Genomic DNA, 22,243 nt, shown 5'->3' on the forward strand with positions numbered 1-22,243 from the left:
CCCAGCAGCAACAGGGAGAAGACGCAGGGACAAGACAGTTACATTCCAAGACAGGCTTGGAAGAGACCACTTATACCTAGGAATAATTAATTTCTCAAGTTTAGACTTCTTTTAAGAAAAAAGAAATATTCCATTTGGGCCTATTATACCAAGTCCTGTGCTAGGCAGTTCACATTGCTATCATATGAATTTTAAAAATCAACTCCAGCGGAGTAAGAAAAAAAAAAGTGGAAAAATATTAAACATCAGGAAGTGCTCATCACATATAAAAAATAAATTTCAGGAAAAGTTAAGTGCCAATGCATGGAATGGTTAAAGGCCAACAGTCAGCTTCAATTGTTTTTATTACAGTAAGAGGAATTTTACTCTTAATGCATAGAATTTGAAGAAAAAATTTATATAAGCTTTTAAAAGAGGCCCTTTTGACAATTATTAATACAAATGTGAAATAAGACCCTTCAAACAAATACCAATTTCAGTAACAGTTTACATACAGCAATAATTTATTCTGAAATGTTCATTTAGTTTCTGTTGAGACACGTTCCATGTCTCATTAATAAAAGAGCAGCCATCTCACCTCAAATACCAGAATATACAACAAGTTACAGCATAGCAAAAATTCTACCTACTTTCAGATAAAATCTAGTTCAGGTAAAATAGTTTCATTCAATGTTTTACAGTTACACAGATTTTTGTTTTGAGCACAAAATAGTGTAAGTTGTTACACTACAGCTATCTATATGCACATCATGTGACCACAGAACTGTTAATCATTACTTCTGAAATTGAACCATCAGTTTCATTCATGCAGTAAAGCAAAGCAGGCTGGATAAACTTGTTCATCGGGAACCATATTACTGTGAATTTCACAGCCACATGATTAATTATGATGTTAGATGGACTCACAAGGACTAAAACAGAATTTTTTTTGCATAAATACCAATTTCTCCCTGATGTAAGTTTAAGTCAGTTTATAATCTAGAAATGATTGATAACAGCAATATATCATATCTTCTATTTGTAGTGTTCATTATTTTAAGACAAGCAATAATTAAAGGATGATGGGATGGGATGCTACTTAAATACTTGTAAAACATACTGTACAAATATCCTTGGCTTTACCATTTTCTTCCTAACTATCAAGAGTGCCTCCCAAAATATGACCAGTGAAGACAAGGTATACTATCAAATATGGCTTCCAGAACAAAAACTCTCTAACAAGAATCAGACCTATTTACAATTTTTTTCAGTCTTTTAAAGTTACATTTGAAACAGAATTTCTACATAGCAGTTGTAATGAACACATAACACATTCTTAGTTTCATCATTCCAGCTCTTTTTAAACAGACGTCACAAGGTAAGACCCAGAATGGCGTTTAGGACTTTGAGTTCCACTGGAGTCTGTGTTGTCAGTTTTTGAATCTCGTTTCTTCGTGTTGTTATTCACCGGCGTCGGGATCTGAGATGGTCGGGCTGAAGTGCTATCTGCGCTGCTTTTCCTAGGGCTTGGGTTGTAATTAAAAGGAGTCACTCTGGCAGCAACGGTCCCACTGGGTGAACTGTGCTTGCTTGAGCTGCTAGAACTAAATGGGGTACGCTCAGCTATAGAACTTTCGTTAGTCTCTGATGCAGGGACAGAGTTGCTTTGTCCTGGTTTTGTCTCAGTTCCTTTTTGGTCTGGGGCATCGACCTGAATAAAGGAGTTCAGGCGGTTTTCCAAACCCATGGTGCGTGTGGGAGCACCACCATTACTCACATTGTGTTTTCCCTGATTATCTTTTGAATCTTTAGCGTTTGGGTTTCCTTTTTCTGAAACGGTGTCAATCACAGGGGGGGTATTTCCTGTTGGAGATCTTCCGGATCTGGGGTTGTTAATGGGACAGTCCTCGATTCTCACCCAAACATCCTCTGTTTTAGAAACAGCAGGTGCCATTTGATAAATTAGAGTCTTGGATTCAGCACCGTTTGCAGCACCTGAGGAAGTGGTCTGAGAAGTGGTATTTGTGGGAGAAATTTCACTTTCTTTTATTTTCCTCCATGTTCCTTTTGTGGATACTTGGCTTTCTTTAGTTTGTTTGGTTCCCGAGATAGAGTTCACATGTTTTTCATCCTCACTTTTTGCCTTTTCACTGGACTCTGATGAAGCCGAAAGAATTGAGGATGAACTTCCAGTTCTTCTCCAAGTGCTTACTCGAGGAAGGGATGATGAGTGTTTGCTGTGCTCACGTTTCCAGGTTCCTGACCTATTGATGGGAAGTCTGGAAGGACTTTCAGAGTGGGAGCGTGCTATATCATGGCGCTTTATCGGTCTTCCGTCATTATACTCGATGGTGGGACTGAGATTAGGTGGGAGTTTTCGCCACCCACCAGCCTGAACGGACGAATGTGTAGACAGAGACATATCAGGAAGAGAAGGACTTAAAACTGGAGTCTGTGCCTGGGACCGAGTGGGAGAATCTGGTCGAGAAGATGGAGAAAGAGATTCAAACGAAGCAGATTCCTCCAGTTTTCTCCTCAGGGTTGGACTTGGAGCTTCTTTGATGAAAGTTGACTGGCGTACTAACACAGGTCTCTCTGATCTATCAGATTCACTTCCACTTGATTTAGTTGAGGACATTCTAGAAAGTTCTACCTTTTTATTGGATCCATTGCTACAACTCATTTGATTTAGCCCTTTGGAGGCAGACTCACTTCTTGGGATACTGCTGCCATTCTTGGATAAACCTGTTTGTTTGGTAAGGTTTGTCTGGCTCATCTGTCTGCCTGGAGATGTGTAAGACATTTTCCCCGAACCTGAGGACTTAGTTGAAGCAGTACTAGGGGATGACGTCCTTGGTAGTTGAGATAATTTGTTAGGAGGACTTATTCCATTTCTACCAGGAGAAATCGAGTTTCTCCCTGGAGACTGCATAGGCCTACTGAGTGGTTGCTGGGCAGGTCTTGAAGGAGTGGAATCTCTAGATCCTGATCTAGAAGGCCCTTTATTGGACCCAGCTGTCTGGGACGTCTGCCTGGTAACAGGGCTTAATTCTGATTTCACTGAGGGCTTCGCTCCTCTGGGAGAAGTGGTAGCCGCCTGACTTTCACTAGGGCTTTTGGAGGCTGGAGTCTTCAGCGGTGGACCTTTTTTAGAAACTGGACTGGTACTTGAAGAGCTATTCCGAACTCCTGGAATGTGAATCATTGTCCTACCTCGAGAGATTGAAGGCATGTTTGTTTGAAGAGGCTGTTTCATTTGGCTTGAAATTTCCGAATTAGATCGAACTTTTCCAGTAATCAAACTTTTATAAACCTTTTTCCCTCCCTTTATTCCCTTATTTTCAGATTCCATCTTTTTAGTTTCCAGTGTACTTTTCTCTCCAGGTTTTAGAATTCGTGGGCCTTTATTACTTGTAAAGGGTTTTTCCTCTTGATCAGGTGTAAGATGAAATGGTGACCCCAGGGAGATTCCTGATTTCAGGGACAGGATGGAATCTGAATCAGACGAAGCCTGTCTAGATAAACATGCAGCAGCAGCAGCTTGATGTAAACTACTTACTATGGAATTTGCACCTTCCTGAATAGCTTTCCAATCAAAATTTTCTGAATCGGGGGATAAACCATGTTCTGAATCTGGTCTCTGTATATCTTTCAAATCAAGCGTCAAATCTTCTGCTAATATGCCACTCATGTTTCTGGGACTATGCTTTTCATTATCACCCTTGAGTCTGGAAGGCTTTTTCTTTTTTGGCATGGCAGAACTTATACATTCCTGCAACAGGTCATCTTCAGAATCGATACTGAGAGAACTGAGAGAACTGTTTCTTGAGAAACAAACAGGGGTATCTTCAACATGAAATGATTTAGGAGCATAACCTGATGCCTGAGGTTTACTTGGTTCTCCCTGGGAATGAGGAGGCTCTGTCTCTTTGATAGGTTCACTTTCCTTGTTGTTGTTGTTTTCCTGATCAATGTCACTAAGAGAACTTAGAGAGGAATTTCGAGAAAAGCAAACTGGAGTATTTTCAATAGCAAAATTTTGTAATTTCTCATCAGTTGCTGCCCCTCTGTCTGGTATATCTTTGGAGGACTGGGGAAAAGTGGATTGCTTCTGCAGCATAGGTTTAGACGGACCTCGATTTATTGGATGTTTTGTAACAGCCTGTGTCGTCTTAGCTGATTGTTGGTTCGAGGCTAGTTCTGTGTGGTTGCTAACCTTAGCTTCTGATTCCTTGTTTTCCTTCCCCTTTCTTAATTCAGCCTTTTCCCTCGAAAGGTCAACATCATCATCATCAAAATCTAGAGAACTCAAAGAATCATTTCGTGAAAAACAGTACGGAGTGCCTTCAATAGGTGTATAGTGATGAGGTGAATCAAAAGTAAAGCTTCCTCTGACTCTATCTTCATTATTTGGCAGCTTATCGTTGAAGTCCTTGGAATTATTTTTCAAGCTCTGTTTCTTTGAATCTTTGTTGTCTGAGAAAGCTCTTTCAGCATTTAAATTATTTTTCGTGTCTGTATTTTTTCTTACACGCGTCCTATATTCAGCATTTTGTGGTATGGGTTTTACTGGTGAAGTAGGTTTCTTTTTCTTACCATCTAATTGATTTTTGTTAGCTCCGGATGAGGACACAGATGCTTGCTGGACCTGGTCCATTATCTTTTTCACACGGAAAGGCTTGTGACTTTTTCCTTTGGGCATAGCAGAATTAATGCATTCTGCAAGGATATCACCTTCTTCTGTTTTATTGTCATCCAGTTCAGGTATAGCTACAGATGTGGATTTCCCTCTTTGAGCCTCATCTGTACTTCTGCCTTCTGTAGGAATGGTGTCTCGTTTTTCAAATTCACCTGACTGTGCCCCTGCTCTGCCCCCTTCTCCAGCAGCCAACTCATTTGGGGGGGATTCTATTGTTAGATCACTTAGAGATGTAGCTGTGGAAAAGTTTATAGGTGTCCCTTCTACACAATACACACGTGGCACATCATCTCCTGGTGTAAAACTAACATGCTTTTGTGCTTGTAACCTGTTTTGTGAGGGCAGAAGTTTGTACACAGGCAGTTGACTTGGTTTTCTTGCCACAGGTGGAGGTAATTTTGAAGCAGTCTGGGCTGGCTTTTTTGCTTTACGTGAAGATTTTGTTGGCATGGCAGAAATAATACACTCTTCTAGAATTTCAATATCATCATCATCTGAATCATCTAATAGGTCTTTTTCAGAATCAGTGGGCTTTTCTGCCTCTTTTTCCTGGTTTTCACTTGATTTTTCAGGCTGCTCATTTTCTGTTTCATTGCCATTGTCATTTTCCTGAACTGGAGGCATTATTCTTAATTCCACATCTTTCTGAATAAATGGCTCATCGAGGCTCAGGGCACTCAGGCTAGATGAACAAGAAAATCCATCCGGAGTACTTTCCGTAGCAAAATGTAACAAAGTATCAGCATCTGGAAGAACCTGGACCCTTTGTACTGCAGCATTCACAGCAGCTTGCTTAGGTCCACTTTCTCTCTTTTCAGCACTAGGTGCTTTACTTTTAGGTACTTCCTGCTTGGTTTGACTTGTTTGAGGAGGGGGAGGAGGAGGGGTTTTACTTCTGCTTGGTGGCATGGTTTGTCCTGGGCTATCTGGAAGGTCACTGGGGCTTATAATGCCACTCACCATTCCACTGCAGGGCTCACTCTGAACAGAGCTGGCAATGGAACGACTCTCAAAACTGTCAAGTGAGCTGACAGAGGTACATCTGCTGAACATGAGTGGAGTCTCCTGAACGTAGTGCTCTGGTGGACTTTTAGGTGTCTGAGCACCACTCTTTGATGGAGATTTGGCCCCTGAAGAAAATTCAACAGCTTTGTGCCTGGTTGATTCTGAAGATAAGCCAGAAGCCTGGAGTCTGCTGGATTTGGTTCTAATGTGCTGTGGCACTGTTGGAACTTCGCTTACAGACTCTTCAGTTGATCTGGTTCCACTGTTTTCTTTGATTTCGGCTATTTGTAGAGTATTAGCAGAATCTGTTTCCTGCGTTTGCTGATCACACCCTATTTCATCTTCGGCTGATGACAAAGATGATAATGAACTACACCTTGAAAAACATATTGGGGTATCTTCTACACAGTAAGTCTGTATGGTTTCTTGGTTGATAGAGGGAACTTTGCAAGAGGAGGAGGTGGCTTTTGGGGTCTGACCACTTCTGCTTTGTGCTGAACTTGGATGGAGCTGGCTCTGCCTCTTGGCATTAGAGGAAGGTGTGGATGTATTCTCACCGCTTGGAGAGATGCGTTCAGTTTTAGTACTTTGTCCAGATGAATTCTTTGAGAATGAAAATGCTGGTTTCTGTGAAGAAGGGATGTCTGTGGCATATTTTAAACTATAATCAATAGGCTGATCCACATGATGTTTTTCTTCATTGTATTTTATGCTGTAATTGGTTGGTCTCTCTTCTTCCTCATGTTGCTCCTCCTCAGAGTAACGTTCACTATAGTTGGTTGGCTTATCATCTTCATAGTCATCTTCCTGACACAAAGACTGGTTTACATTTTGATTAATTCCATGATTAGAACCTACTCGATTTGCTTCTGAACCATTGGCTGCTCTTGACCTATATGGGGAAACACATTCTTGCTGTCCAAAATGCGGCTGAAACTTGAGGTGTTTATCATCAGTGCTCTCAGGATATACAGGATAAGTTGTGCTTTGACTCCTTGATTGTCTTTGCTCATTTTGTTTTATTTCATCTTCTATTATATGTTTGGGTCTTGCCCACCTTTCATTCTGTGAAGGACTTTGCCTTCCGGAGTTCAGCTGTTCATCTGAATATTTAAGACTGTAATTTATTGGTGTATCTAGTTCTCCATCATTATCATCCATATGATTTGCACTATGTATTTTATGGGCTAGGTCAGCTGGATACTGACCATAGCTGCAAAATTTACTTTCATCGTCTTCAGAATAGGATTCAATTGAAGGTTTCATCTGGCCTCTTTTACCATAACCATCACTACTACTGACACTATTTAAACTATCATTTGAAGATCTCTTATATTCTACTTTGGCATATGGCATTGGACATGTCCTGTTTGAGTTTTCTGACTTGGTGAAGTTGTACGTGTTTGCGTGTGAGTGGGCAGTAGAGCTTCTTCTCAGTGCATTCCTCTCATCTGTCCCACAGTGCAACTCCGTGGTTGACCCAGAATTTCTGTCTTCCTGGGAGGGATGAATGGCTGATACTTCTTCCATGACTTTGGCGATCTGGGCTGCAGTGGTGGAAATCTGCAAACCTCGCTTTGAAGAGTTTCCTGGATTTTCTGTTGCTGGATGGTAGTTGCCTATGCTAATACCTCGTTCTCTCTCCAAACTTCTGTCTTTCTCAGAACGAGAACTATCTAAACTTCCCCTTGATGAAGAGGAGCTGGGCAACACTGTAGTGTTTAAATATGGTGACAGGACAGTCATGTTTCCAGTATTAAAATTGTCTGACCTATTATCGTCATGTCGATTGGCGTCAAAAGCATAGTCACCATAGAGATTTTGCTTGTGTCTTTGCTTACTACGATGAGATGCCTTGGGACTTAAATTGTCAATATTGTCAAAAGTTTCTGATAAATGCTGGGCGTCTAATTCTGCTTCTAGGGCTTTTTGTTTCCTGACATGAAGAGAAGGCAAGCTTGAACCAGGAGACATGATATTGGCATCTTTATACTTTGCAGGTCTATTTGCCATCAGATTCCTTAAAGCTGCAGCACTCCCCATAGCAATCATTTTGTGCTTTGAATGAATGAGGTTCTTGAGCATGCTGACTGCCCCCATGTCCCATAATGCTTCCTGGTCTTTAGGATTTCTGGCTGAGAGATTCCACAAGGTTCCACATGCATTACTGACTATTGTCAAACTGTGAGATTTCAAGTGTTGTAATAAGGTTTGTAAGCAATTGTTCTCTCTTAGGATTTGCCTGAAACAAAAACAAAAGATCACAAAAGTAAGGAAAAAAATCTGTTTGTAGTAACAACAAAGAAAAAGAAAGAAACCTTAAATCTAAAGAAAACTACTAAAACTTATTAACAACAGGCACAATTACATGAAATTATAAATTTCAGGCCTTGTGTATCTTCTTTTGTTCTTAGTTCACTTAATATTTATAGTTTTAAAGTACTCATCTGTTAGGCTAAAAGAAGTTAATTTTAATCTATTCTGCATTTCCTATTCTGACCCAATAGTTTTAAAAATTTTTTCTTGAACAGATATATTTTCCTTATTTACATAGTGACAGAGTTTCTCAGTTTAAGGACTATAAATGTATTATGAAATCTTATGCTAAACAGGGACTCTGTGGTAATGTAATCTATGGATGGGCATCGTGACGTTGACAGCTGAGACATCTCAGAAGAGGTAGACAGAAGAATCAATCAATAGATCTTTACACAGTGGGGGAGCACAATGTAAGCTCCTAGGTCAGCAAAATGACTTTTTAGATAATCTCTGTCTCTGGCTTGATTTTGTAATAATGCCATTCCACCTTATAAGTGTCCTCTGGCAAATTGTGTGTGTAGTTGTTACTTCTAAAAATAAAGTGAAAGAACAGTTTTTAAAAAATATTTAAAGGTAACCATAAAAACAAGCACAATGAATGTTAGGCTCTCAAAGAGCTATAGCCTGTTTAAGGCCTGGTAGAATGAAGTGTCATGACGGCATAGTCAGTTCTGGTGGGCTTTAAAACTGATTGGTAAGGGGGCAATAAGCTTTAACATGGCAGCTCTCTCTCAGCAGTCCAGCGGACGCCTGAGAGAGTGCTTACTGAGTTTAAGAAGTCCCCCTTGAAAAACAGGAAAGGCTATAAGGCTTGCAGTTTATGCGCTGAAGAAGATCTTTACAAGCTTTTTTATTAAAAGTAACTCATAATCTTTTTTTTTTTTTTTTTTGGGGGGGGGTGTCTTTTTAGGACCACACCCGTGGCGTATGGAAGTTCCTGGGTCAGGGATTAAATGTGAGCTGTAGCTGTGACCTATGCTGCAGCTGCAGCAACAATGGATCTTTTCACCTACTGCGCTGGGCCAGGGACTGAACCTGCACCTCCACAGTGACCTGAGATGCTGCAGTTGGATTCTTAACCCACTGCAACATGGTGGGAAGCCCCCTCATGATCTTTCTGGAAATGAGAGAGGAACAATACAGGATAACAAGCTGTGAAAGATACCCATAATTTTGTTGAGATAGAGCCCAAGTCCTGAGAATGTGTGCCCTGTATCTGAGGTGTTCTCGGGTTTCACAGCTTTAACAGACTGGATGAATGGCTGTTGACTAAATATATGATTACTCATATCATGGCACCATTAGAAAAATGGCTCACATTACCCACACGTTTCTTTTCTTTCTTTCTTTTTTTTTTTAAAATAAACCTCATATTCCTATAAGCCATACTAATATATAGGAAAGGACTTTGTTCTCTGTAATATTTATAACTTTCATTTTTTCCTCTACATATGGGTAACCCCCAAATATCTGTTTATTTCTAGGCATCCTTCTGATACTATGTACTTTTATTAGAATAAATGTTAATGAATAAATTAAGACTAGCTGTATTTTCACTGTAATAAATGTAATTTGGCTTAGAACTTGTATAATTACATAAAACATCACTTACAGTTGAGTCTTTCCAAGGTATAGATTTTACATATTCATTTGAAAGTAATATAAAACCCTGTATTTACCTGTGCTCCTCATTTGTAGCTATCAAGCTGGACACATTCCGTAATATCCCACCTCCACTTTCAATAATGGCTAAAGTATTTGTCTGGCTCCGGTAAGTGAGAGTGCCAACCAAAAACGCAAGCGCACCATCTACGGCACATATATCAGCCTTATTCTCAGTGCAATGTGCTGACAAATTCCATAAGGCACTCAACACGCTTTTGAGGGTTGATTCCTATTAAGAAATAGATATGTGTCATCTAAGTAGAGTTGAAATTTCTCTCTTACAATTTTTATGTTTACTTCTACTGAGTATGTTTTTTTGGCTTTTGGGGGCCACACTCGCGGCATATGGAAGTTCCCAGGCTAGGCACTGAATTGGAGCTACAGCTGCCGGCCTATGCCACAGCCACAGGAATGTCAGATCTGGGCCGCGTCTGCGACTTATACCACAGCTCACAGCATCGCTGGATCCCTGACCCACTGAGTGAGGCCAGGGATCGAAGCCACATCTTCAGGGATGCTAGTCATATTCGTCTCCGCTGCACCACAACGGGAACTCCTTGAGTGAGATTTTTTTTTGGTCTTTTTTGTTGTTGTTGTTGTTGCTATTTCTTGGGCCACTCCCACGGCATATGGAGGTTCCCAGGCTAGGGGTCTAATCGGAGCTGTAGCCACCGGCCTACGCCAGAGCCACAGCAACGCGGGATCCGAGCCGCGTCTGCAACCTACACCACAGCTCGTGGCAACGCCGGATCGTTAACCCACTGAGCAAGGGCAGGGATCGAACCCGCAACCTCATGGTTCCTAGTCGGATTCGTTAACCACTGCGCCACGACGGGAACTCCGAGTAAGATATTTTAAAAAAAATCTCTGACTACTGCCCATCCTCCTCATTTAGATAAAATTTCATAAAATACCAAATGGAACTTAAATCAGTGATATCCCCATGAAACAAGCAGAACACAATAGTAAACTAATGACCTTTATGAACTTTATTCTAAGTGTTTAGATGGTAAACATATTACCTTATAAGAGCTTATACTAGAATATGAAACAGAATTAATGTGCATTCTGAAAATATAACATTATCAGGATAACAGAAAACTAGCAAAAACCCTCTATGTGCTAATGTGGAAAGATATGTAAGATGGAGTATTAAATGAAAAGAGCAAGTTGCAGGAGTATGTATAAAATTCTGTATAAAAACACACAATATTTATTTATGTGTGGTTGATTCAAAGGCAATAATATGACTTATTAAAAAGAAAGCATACTGAAAAAACTCTAATTTTCTTAAAACTTCCAAAGAAACAAAAAAGTAATTACAGAAACCAGAACTCTCTATTTTATAATGTCATAGTAATATATAATTGCCATAGAAACTACTCTGAGGGTGCAATTAAGGATATTTGGTCAAAACTTGCCATGATGCTGTCAGACTTTCTTCTTACTACAAATCAATCAAAGAACAAACAAACATTCATTAGAAATCTACTCTGTGCCTATTACAATTAGAGGCACCCAGAGGATACAAACATAGCAACTAATACTTGCCTTGAAGGTGCAAAATATTTGCTTTGGGGGGAAAAAAAAAGGATGCAAAACTATACATGAAACAAAGTACTCTAAAGGAATGATTAATGCCTCCTGAATTGAGTCAAATAAACTATTTCATAGAGGACAGCTCTGTAGAAGTAAAGACCTGTTCATTCAGAGAGAAAGCAGAGGAAGTAGAATGAGGAAGGGTGTGCAAGTAGGAATAAGCAAGGGGAGAGAAAGAAAACGCAGAGGAGATCAGAGTCCTTGCTGGGGCACGGTGGGAAGGAAGGTTAAAGAGGCACAAGAAGGTCCTGAATGTCATGGCAATCATTTGGGGCCTAACTGAATGAGCATCTAGCGACTGTATTCTCTTCATCAGGAAATTAAAGGAGTGACACAATGTAGGAGCAGGTTTAGATACTATTTAGCAGGAGGAAGAAGTGCTTTCACCAGATATGAGAAGGATAAGAGTTCAATTTTAATTACATTATGTTTGAGGTAAAGTGGGACATTCAGAGAACCCTGAGAAAAGTTCAGAGGAGTGAGGTCAACGTACAGTGGACCTGGACATAGGAGTTGGAAGGCAGGAACACAGACGCTGCTCTCTTCAATATCACACACAGAGGGCCAAGAGTTTTGTTTCAAAGAAGCTCTTTAGTTAGAGGGGACAAGAAGAAATGATTAGAGTTGGAAGTACAGGTGGTAGAAACAAAGGAGATTAGATGAGGTATGAGATGAAAAAGTATCAAATGTAGGTGTCGGTAGAAAAGAAATATCCAAATTAATCTGTAAATCTAGGTTTTGTTAGAAGTAAGATTAGAAGGGACTGAAGGAAGTACGGGCCAGTTAAGGAATGGAGCAAGTGACTACTTGTTCAGGGTTTTGATTTTATAGGAGAAAGAAACACTGCAGGAGTTAGAAGAGGCAATAGAGGATTTTTGTCTTCATTTTCAAAATACTGGGATTCCTATAGATGGTGGGAAACATGAAAAAGCCTCCTGGTCTACATCCAGTAGAAAAGACATGGAAGACAAGAGTAAGGGACTAACAGCTCTGAGTGAACAGCAACAGTGAGAGCACAGGGTGCAGGGGGAGGAAAGGGTCTGCTGTGTAGATTAAGAGCCACTGAATGGTGTTAAAATGATTCAATACATGGGGAATGTGGAAGGCAGTTCTGATTCTCTTGGTCATTAGTAGTAAATAAAGTTGAGAAAGAAGAGATGACAAATTAAAAAGAAAGAGAATGTTCATAATGACTGCTGCATTGAATGGAGAAAAAGAGGGAGAAAATAAATTCTTTTTTTTTAATATGTACAATGGTTTTTATTTTTTTCCATTATAGCTGGGAATGGATGGGGTGCTTGGGATTAATAGATGATGCAGACGATTGCCTTTGGAATGGATTAGCAATGAGATCCTGCTGTGTAGCACTGAGAACTATGTCCGGTCACTTACGATGGAGAAAATAAATTTTGATACTGTTAACCAGAAGCAGGACCAAAACAGAATTGGATATTATAAATTTCTGCTGGGCTAGTTTTTTCAAGATTAGGGTTGTGTTAAAAATTTATAGGCGAATTTAGGGAGAAATGATCTTTAAACCAGTACTCCTTCTGTATAAGAACGAAGCATGTTTTTCCATTTATCAGAGTTTCCTTTTATGTATCTCAGTAGGATATGTCTTTTAATCCACCTTTCTTGGTTTGTGGTAGTTTGTATGCAAATCTTTGAGGCTCTTGAGAGATAATAAAGTAATGAACTATTTAGCCTCAGTACCCAGATAATACATACAAATACATGAAATCATTTTCAAAATATACAGGGTTGATTAGAAAGGAGTCTGAAAGTAAGCATGGCACTAATTTTTTCATATAATTTTTTGTAAGTAAATATATATATAATTAGAGAAAAATAAATAGCATATATTTCAAATGTGCAATATGATCACTTTTGACATATGTGTATACCCATGAAATCATCACTCAAGATAACAAACATTTACATTGTCCCTCAACATTTCCTGGTACCCCCTTCCTGGTACCCCTATATATATAATATATATATAATTAGGGAAAAATAAATAGCACATATTTCAAATGTGCAATATGATCACTCTGACATATGTGTATACCCATGAAACCATCACTCAAGATAACAAACATTTACATTGTCCCTCAACATTTCCTGGTACCCCAGGCAATTATCGATCTGTTTTCTGTCATTACAGATTATTACATGTATCAATAGTTCATTCTTTTTTTATAGCCAAATAGTATTCTATTGTGGATATTCCAAAATTTGCTTACCCATTTACCTGTTGATGGGTATTATAATTATTTCTTGTTTTTGACTATTATGAATAATATTTCTGTGAATAACTGTGTAAGTCTTTGTGTGAATTTGAGTTTTTTGTCCTCCTGGGTAAATACTTAGGAGTAGAACAGCCAGGGTGTATGGTAGGTAAATGTTTAATTTTAAAACACTGCCAAAAGTCCTCCAAAATGGGCCCTTGGAGATACTGCGGGTTAAAGGGAGTCACATCAATTTTTTTGGTTTCCCAATGCACACAAAAGTTATATTTATACTCTATTGTCGTCTATTAAGTGTGCAATAATAATAGCATTATGTATAAAAAACAATGTACATACCTTAATTAAAAACTAACTGTTCGAAAATGGCACTGATGGACTTGCACAATGCAGGGTTGCCACAAACCTTCAATTTATAAAAAATGTCATATTTGCAAAGCACAATAAAGCAAGGTATGCCTGTATACCACTTAATGCTCCTGCCAGTAGTGCCTGGGAATTCCAGCTGCTTAACATAGCTGACGAGACTTGGTCAATCTTTTAAATTTTAACCATTATGTGAAATGGCACCTCATACTTGAAATTTGTATTTCCCTGATGACTAAAGATATTGTTAAATATCTTTTCAAGTGCTTATTGGCCATTCATTTATCTTCTTTCTTGCAGTGTCAGTACAACTGTTCTGCTGATGTGGTGGTGTTTTAAAGGATCTTTATGCAGACCCTAAATATATGTAAATATTATTTTTTTCCAGTTTTGAGATGTAGTTGACATATAACACTGTGTATGTTCATGGTGTATGACATAAGGATCTGACTTACAGACATCATGATTAATACGTTTAGTGAATATCCATCATCTCATATATGCGCAAAATTAATGAAACAAAAAAAATTTTTTTCCTTGTGATGAAAAAAACTCTTAGGATTTTCTCTCTTGACTTTTATATATAATTACACAACAGTGTTAATAACATCATGCTGTACATTCTATCCCCAGCACATATCTGTGTTATAACTGAAATTGGTACTTTGTGACCACCTTTGAATATTATCTTTATAACTAGTTATTTAATTGAATACTTTTCTTTTTTCTAATAATGTTGCATTTGATTTTCCTGGGTTTTCCAGCTATAAAATAACTTTAAAAATTATATATATATATAAACAAAAACCAACCCTCCCAAGAAATTTCAAAAATTAAACTTTTTTTTTTGCCTTTTCTAGGGCCCCCACCCGTGGCATATGGAGGTTCCCTGGCTAGGGGTCCAATTGGAGCTTAGCCGCAGGCCTATGCCACAGCCACAGCCACAGTGACGTGGGATCCGAGCTGCATCTGCGACCTACACCATAGCTCACGGCAACACCAGATCCTTAACCCACTGAGTGAGGCCAGAGATCAAACCCACAACCTCATGGTTCCTACTCGGATTCGTTAACCACTGAGCCACGATGGGAACCCCCTAAATTTTTTTTAATTAAAGAAAAAGTTTTATTTAAGTATATAGTTGATTTTCAATGTTGTGGTAATTTTGAAAAGGAAATGCTGAAGAGAAAAATGTAGGCTGTGGGTCAAGGAGGACTGGTTGTATGAAAGGAAGCCCAGATCAGCTAAAAAAGATTTGCTTAGTCCTTCTCAAATCTCAATTAAAAAAAAAAAATTAGCTAAGTTTTTAAAGTAGATATCCCACCTGGAGATCATTTCCTTCTGTGAACAAATTATTATTTGAGGGATTCATCACCATTAGGTCTGATTACCTCCTCGAAAGGTGACTACCAAAATTTGAGGACTTTGGGCACCTGAGTTTGCATAGCAACAGGTAACACTAGACCACTGACTGCTACCTGGGGGTGATTCTGACCCTCTCCCCTTGCAGGGGACATGTGGTAATATCTGGAGACATTTCTGATTGTTATGACTGAGGGGAGCATGTATTAGGATCTGGCGGGAAAGGCCAGGGATGCTGCTAAACATCCTACAAGGTCCAGAACAGTGCCTCCACACAAAGAAGTATCTGGTCTGAGATGTCAACAGTGCTGAGTCCAAAAGACACTGACTGGAGTTGTCACTTCGGCTTAGCAGTTAACGAATCTGACTAGCATCCATGAGGACGCAGGTTCGACCTGTGGCCTTGCACAGTGGGTCAAGGATCTGGCATTGCGGTCATCTATGGTGTAGGTTGCAGATGCGGCTCGGATCCTGCGTTGCTGTGGTTGTGGTGTAGGCCAGCAGCTGTAGCTCCGATTCGACCCCTAGCCTGAGAACCTCCATATGCTATGAGTGCAGCCCTGAAAAGCAAAAAAAAACCCCAAAACAAAGAAACAAACAAAAAACCCTAAAACACCCTGCCAAAAACCAAAACCCAAACCAAAAACACTGACTTACACTAAGCCACTTTGTACAATCTTTTTCATCTTAATATGTTAGGAGTTTGGAGCAGCCTAAGACTAGGGATTGGTGAGATAAGCAGGTTGGAAATTAGTGAGTCTCAGGGGTGGAAAAGAGCAGCAAAAAAGTATCTAAAGATGAAAGTTATAGTTATACTGCAATACTAAATTTTGTTTCAGAGGTACCTTTTTCACTTCCAAAGCACATTCCATCAATGCTTTCACACTGCCAACTTCACGCAATGTCTTTTTACTATTTACATCTGCTCTCCAAGACAAATTCCTCAAAACACTTGCAATGACCTGCAAATGAATCAATTTTAGAATAATCTGATTATAAAATTATTTATACTAGTTGCTTTACTGTTCTTAATGTGAAAGGTATGAGTACAAATCTATTAATAAAGAAATTTCTCCTAAATGCTAATATGGTGCCAAAAATAATTCCTACATATAATTATTTTCCTCTATTCTGGTGTTAATATAACCACAATTTAAACATTAAATTCTGAACCACAGCTTAAATTAATCTAAATCAGGCTACTAACCTACTAATATCTAAGAAAAACTTTTTTTTTTTTTTTTTTTGCACCAGTGGCATGTGTAAATCCCCAGGCCAGAGACTGAATCTGAGCCACAGCAGTGACAATGCTGAATCCTTAACTGCCACCAGGGAACTCCACTTTTTTTATTTTGAGAAAAACATCTGAAATTTTAAATAGTACCTGCTGTAAGTCCTCACTTTCAGATTTTAGTTGGGCCACAAGTGCTCTCATGCAGCCTTTCATCGAGCATAGTGTAGCCTGCAAAATCAAATATGGAACAGAAGGTCAGTAACAGGGCAACCCTAAGCAGTGCTTTATTTCTGACCAATAAACTTCAAATCGAGTTTTAATTATCTCATTTTAACAATAACTAATGTTTTACCCATAAAAGAACTAGGACCAGATTGCATGAATGAAGGATAAACACCATCCTAATCCTAATCCTTTGCTATCTGTTCCTCTCTTGGCATACTGGAAAAATAAAGTGAATGCATGATAAGAACAATAAGCAAAGGGTTTTAAAGTACATCTGCTATTTGGACGGAATCAATATGTGTATAACACTCGTATTCGTCATCAAGATTTTCAGATCTGTGCTATCATTCCTAGGAACAATATTTTAAATGTGATTACATAAATCCACCACAGTGCATTTTAGACTTTTGTTTAGGCATAAGACAACCAGATAGGTATGGACACACAGTGAGGTACAAAGTACAGGCTTTTATTACACTTGATCTTAGCCAAAAGGCCAAGAAGCGATAGTATAGGCTTTTATTAAGTCAGAGTTTAATGAGGAGAGTGACAAAAAGAAAGTCAGTGAGAACTATTTTGTATAAAAGTAAAATCATACCTAGAGACATCATAAGAAATGGATCTTATAAAACATACCTTGTTGGCTACATCTCCGAAAGTCAAATTTGTCAAAGCCATTCCTGCATATCGTCTTAAAGTAATACTGTAGTGGTCATTAGTAAGCCCATACATTTCACAGTCCACTTGCAATAATTCTGCAATGGCCTGTAGTCCCCCTAATTTAAAAAGGGCAAGAGGAAAAAGATAATAATCTAAAATAAAACAAATTGGCACCAAGTTTATAGATAAGTTATCAGGAACAAATCTCAAAGAATGAGAATATATGGTTTAATTTTGTCTTTAGAATGCAAGCCACAAAAAATGTTATAAAGGACTTTTGTGTGATATATTTATAAAGAACAAGTGACAACTATTCCATTTTCTGCCAGGTTCTTTACCCTCCCACCCCATGCTTTACTGAGTGAAATGAGTATTACGTTCTATTTACTGCACATACACTGTATCTTGTCAACAGTAAAGAAGGCTAATTTCTAACACTAGGTCTTCCTGAAGATAGGCAGAAAAAGGTCATTTATTTTTACTCATCAGGACTTCACATTCTTCATTGTCACACACCGTGGCCTTATTATTTTAATGTATTTTTATTTCCCACATAATTTTAGGTATCCTTAGGGATACTGAAACTTAATGAAACTGTGCATGAAGCAAAGCTTATTTTTAATGAAAAAGAATTATCTGTTCAACTTGTTACTAGCTCTAAAAACCATTTTTATTGTTTTTTTTAAATTTCTTACTTTTCTTTGATACTCATAAAGTCAAATACAAATACTAGGGCTTAGTATTTTCTTTCCCCTTGATTCTCATCGCTGGGCATACGCAACAATGCCCACAGTGGTCAACACTAGGAAGGCAAAGGCGGAAAATGAAGGGGAAGCAAAGGGAAAGACATAAAGGAAGGAGTAGTAAAAAACCAAACCAAACCAAAACACAATAGGTGAAGCAAAATGGTGAGAGTGAATAAAAGGAAAAATAAAAATGCATATGGAGGCTATTTGAAATGTTATTTATCATCAATATTAATCCTCATGGGACTGAGGATATTGTTTTGTCACAGAGAAGTGGCTTAGACAGAATAAGAGAGGATGAGTATAAACAGGCAATTCTTGGATATTTTAAGCCTAAACATTCAAGTCATTAATCTGAAAAAGGACCTACGTATTCAATATTTTTATAAATGATCTAGAAGGGTTAGTATGTAAAAGAGTCAGCAAGTTTGCAAAATAGACCAACTTCTACCTTGGGTCAAGAATGGCAGGCCAGGAGAGTTAAATGCTAGAATATTTGTGTAAATCTTTATGACTAGCACCAATGACAGATCAGTTTGAATGTACATAAGTAAAAGTTAATTTGGTTAAGTGAAACCCAAACCCTATCTAGGAAGATTTTCCTCTATCCACCAATAATGATGGAAAAATAAGTAGCCAATGAACAAAACAGTCAATTCTTTATGGAGCTTATAAATTAAGAGAAAAGAGCCACTGAACAACTAATTTAAGTGTAACAGATTGTGTAGAAGCGCAGGGCAAGAGATGAACTTAGCCTGAGAGGATCAAGAAAATGGCTGAAACAATGTTCAACGTGAGATTTAAAGGATGAATATGTATCTAAGAAGGGTGAGACAGAAACAATCAGGAGGCATTTTAAGCAAGTCAAGCATCATGTGCAAGGGCTGCTGGGCCTGAAATATATACATACAGCAACAAAGAGAAGGTCACAGGATGACGCTACAAGAATGGGAGAGGTCAGATCATGGGACTTTATGTGCCTCACTAAGGACTTTTTAGTGCCAGAGAAGGAATTATTAGATGTATGTTCTAAACAGGTTGTCATGGTTGTAGGTGGCAGGATGGATAATGGTTGAAGTGGGCAGATAAATAAGACCGACTATGGCATACTGATGACAGAGGCTTGCTTGGGCTGGGAATAAAAAGAAGAGCAGCGATCTGAGATATATTCACAAACCAGAATTAAAGCAGTTACTAGAGATACAGGATAAGAATAGAAGCACAGACGTCTTCTAAGATTCTGGTTTTACCAAGTGTGCTGACTGGAATACGATTTTCTGAGAAAAGAAACCCTGGAAGAGACAAAGAATTGGGGATGGAGGAGACAACAAACTCAGTTTCAGCTGAGTTAGAAATGTCTGAAAAACTGTCTAGTGAAGATGTCAGATGAGTGGTTTGATAATATGTCTAAATCTCAGGAGAGAGAACTTGGACTAAAATGTAAACTTGAAAAAACTGTAAATGAAGCCAGGGAGTAGGGAGACAAGAAAGCCTACTACACAGCTTCGAAAAATTCCACTATTTAATACTTGGGTAAAGAAGAAGGAACCAGTTAAAGAAGTGAGAGTTTTGACCTAGGAAATTTCCCTACAAGTCACTGTTGACTTTAAGACAGTGGCTTTGTGTACTACTGACAAGATCACCAAAATGCTGAGGATGATAAAGCAGATGATCAAAGCCCTAACAAAACATACCATGCTTCGTGCCTACATAAACTCTTGCTTGGCAAAGCAGTATCTGTGATACTTCCTTAAGAAAGGTGAAATGATTAAAGAAAATTCCAAGGAGGCCCTTGAGCACTTTTGTGTGGAAAAACCAAAAATCTTAGGACTTGGTTTTGAAAACAAAGATTAAAGAAGGATGTGGTCAATGCCAATAAACCACGATGAACATGGCTAATGAAAAAAGAACATTCAATAAATTTAGGATATCAGAAAAAAGAGAGAGCCCTTTATGATTCAGTCAGAAAAAAATAAAACTATCAGTGAATTTTAAGGCAAAGAATTCATATGTAAAACTATAAATGGACTCATAAAAAAATGTGACTTTATGATCAACAGAATAAAAAATAGGTTTCCCTGAGAAAAATTAGGATGTTTCAAGGTAATTCAAAGGTGAAGCATATCCTTCCACATTTTTCTTGCTATGTTAGAAAATAGTGGTCCAGATGAACCAAATACCATATGGTATCTCACAGCCTTATGGACAGTGGAGGATCAATGGCTTCAGGAAACATTTAACAGAACCCTTAATTAAAACTTATCAAAAAAAAGATAATTGAAAGATGACACTTAAATTTTAAAAAGCATATTATTTTTCTTTTAATTGGCTTAGATGGTCATCATTAGCATGAAAGGCCTCCTTCTAAAAAAAATATTAGGGCCTTAGCATCAATATTCTATATATTGGTGTTTCACAAAATTTCCTGATCATCAGAATCATCTGGGCCACTTAATAGATTTGATTCCTAGGTTTCTTCTTCTGGAGAGTCTATTTTACTAAGCTTGCTCACCACGGTCCAGAGAAGGTACATGGTTTTACGAGGGCTGCTGGTGATCATTATGATCTAATTTGGGAAACACTAACACAAATAAACTATGAGTTCCTTGAAAGTCAGGACCACATCTTAACCAGTTTTACATCTAATGCCTAGCACAGTTTCTGGGACAGAGCTGGAAATAAATGTATACATCACTGATATTATAGTCTAAAACTATACTTGCAGTACCTGTAATATTAACAGGTACAAACATAAATGATCCTAATAGTTGCAGAATTTTCTTCTATTCACAATGACAGTCCTGGCTAACTGGGCTTAGGAATTTTCCTTCACCTGCCTGGGACTTCTTCCCTTCTTATCTCTCACTGTCAGATCTCTTGTTCTGCCTTACTCTATCTCCCCACCATCCACACACTGCAGTCCTTCCTTTGCTCCACTGCAAGTTCAGAGGCTAGGAGTGAGAAGGTAATCCCCTGTGGCTATATCCCCAGCAGTCACACCCCCAGAGGCCCCATCCTGCTCCTCACCTGAAAGCCCCTGCCCTAGCTCCTGTGATGAAATGCCCCGGGTAGCCTTCCTACCTGAAGAAGGAAGAGGAACAAATACTGAGTCTAGATTTTACTTTGAAATTCAGATGATTAATGTGTCAGTCCTAGCTATAGTTCATTGGAACACAGGGACATTTATTAAAAAAAAGGTTTGTAGGAGCTTAAAATTGGATTAGTTTTCCTGTTTAGTCATTATTTTCCCCATTATTACTAGTGTTAAGAAAAAAACACCCAAACTTAAAAATACACCAACGCTGAGTTTGTACTGAGGTGGGGGAGAACTCCCAAGATCACATTCAGTTTCACGGGAGGCTGGGGGATGGGGGAAGCAAAGAGAAGCAAGTGGGCCGATTGCTGGGGCCTGTGGGAAGGAAGCAGGGCTGGAGGGCAGGCCTGAAATCACAAAGTACACAGCCCCCCAAAGTGATGACTCTGAAGGAGACAACACTCATTTTTGGCTGTTCAGGTTCTCTGTTTAAGAGTCTCATGACTTTGTCACTCAAGATAAATGATCAATGATAATGATGAGGGCGGTAGGAATATAAAGTGGGGGCTGGAATGTAATGGAGCATAAACAGCACAAAAAGCAAGGGCTCAGCTACACTAAGATGGCACTCAGTGTATGGTTCTTGCTTGTGGTATGACTAGAGAAATCCAGGTCACATGAGATGGCTCAGCGTGATGCAACTTATAAAATACCACATGTGCAAAATGAACCTAGAAATCAAAAAAAAAAAAAAAAACCATTATGTGAAAAGGGGGTGTGCAAATACAGCTTATATAAAGCTCAGAGTATGTGAGAACACATACCTAAGAGTAATCCTTCCAAAATTAATGGAATGTTTCTAAAATAAATTAGAGCATATGCTTTTCTTTATTAACCAGTTTCAGAGATACCATCCTGCTTATCATGAAAATCCAATAAAGTACTGAACCACGAAGATAAATGAGAAGCTTAATAATATTTCCTTCTGGTGTCCATCAGAAATGACTGAGTTCAAGAGTAGCTCCACATCTCGAATCAATTCAAATTATCCTCCCCCATCGACTGTCACCCAGGGCCTACCTTGACAATAAGGGCAAGAACGGC

General features: G+C 38.6%; 1 protein-coding gene across 12 annotated transcripts in view; it reads right to left on the bottom strand.

The window, feature by feature from the left end:
- Positions 1-485: 485 nt before the first annotated feature.
- APC (APC regulator of WNT signaling pathway) overlaps positions 486-22,243 on the bottom strand; it is a 123,477-nt gene continuing 101,719 nt past the window's right edge. For 7 of the 12 annotated variants that reach the window (XM_047778424.1, XM_047778425.1, XM_047778418.1 and 4 more), the window contains 6 exons: positions 21,133-21,186; positions 17,336-17,475; positions 16,625-16,702; positions 16,086-16,202; positions 9,682-9,896; positions 486-7,925 (listed from right to left, as the gene is read on the bottom strand). In XM_047778424.1, coding sequence (XP_047634380.1) covers positions 1,340-7,925; positions 9,682-9,896; positions 16,086-16,202; positions 16,625-16,702; positions 17,336-17,475; positions 21,133-21,186 — 7,190 coding nt within the window. In that variant the 3' untranslated portion in view covers positions 486-1,339. The remainder of the gene's footprint in view (positions 7,926-9,681; positions 9,897-16,085; positions 16,203-16,624; positions 16,703-17,335; positions 17,476-21,132; positions 21,187-22,243) is intronic. The other 5 variants (XM_047778426.1, XM_047778422.1, XM_047778423.1 and 2 more) reach the window with 1 other exon arrangement.

The sequence above is a fragment of the Phacochoerus africanus genome, chromosome 4 (assembly GCF_016906955.1).
Source record: "Phacochoerus africanus isolate WHEZ1 chromosome 4, ROS_Pafr_v1, whole genome shotgun sequence".
NCBI lineage: Eukaryota > Metazoa > Chordata > Mammalia > Artiodactyla > Suidae > Phacochoerus > Phacochoerus africanus.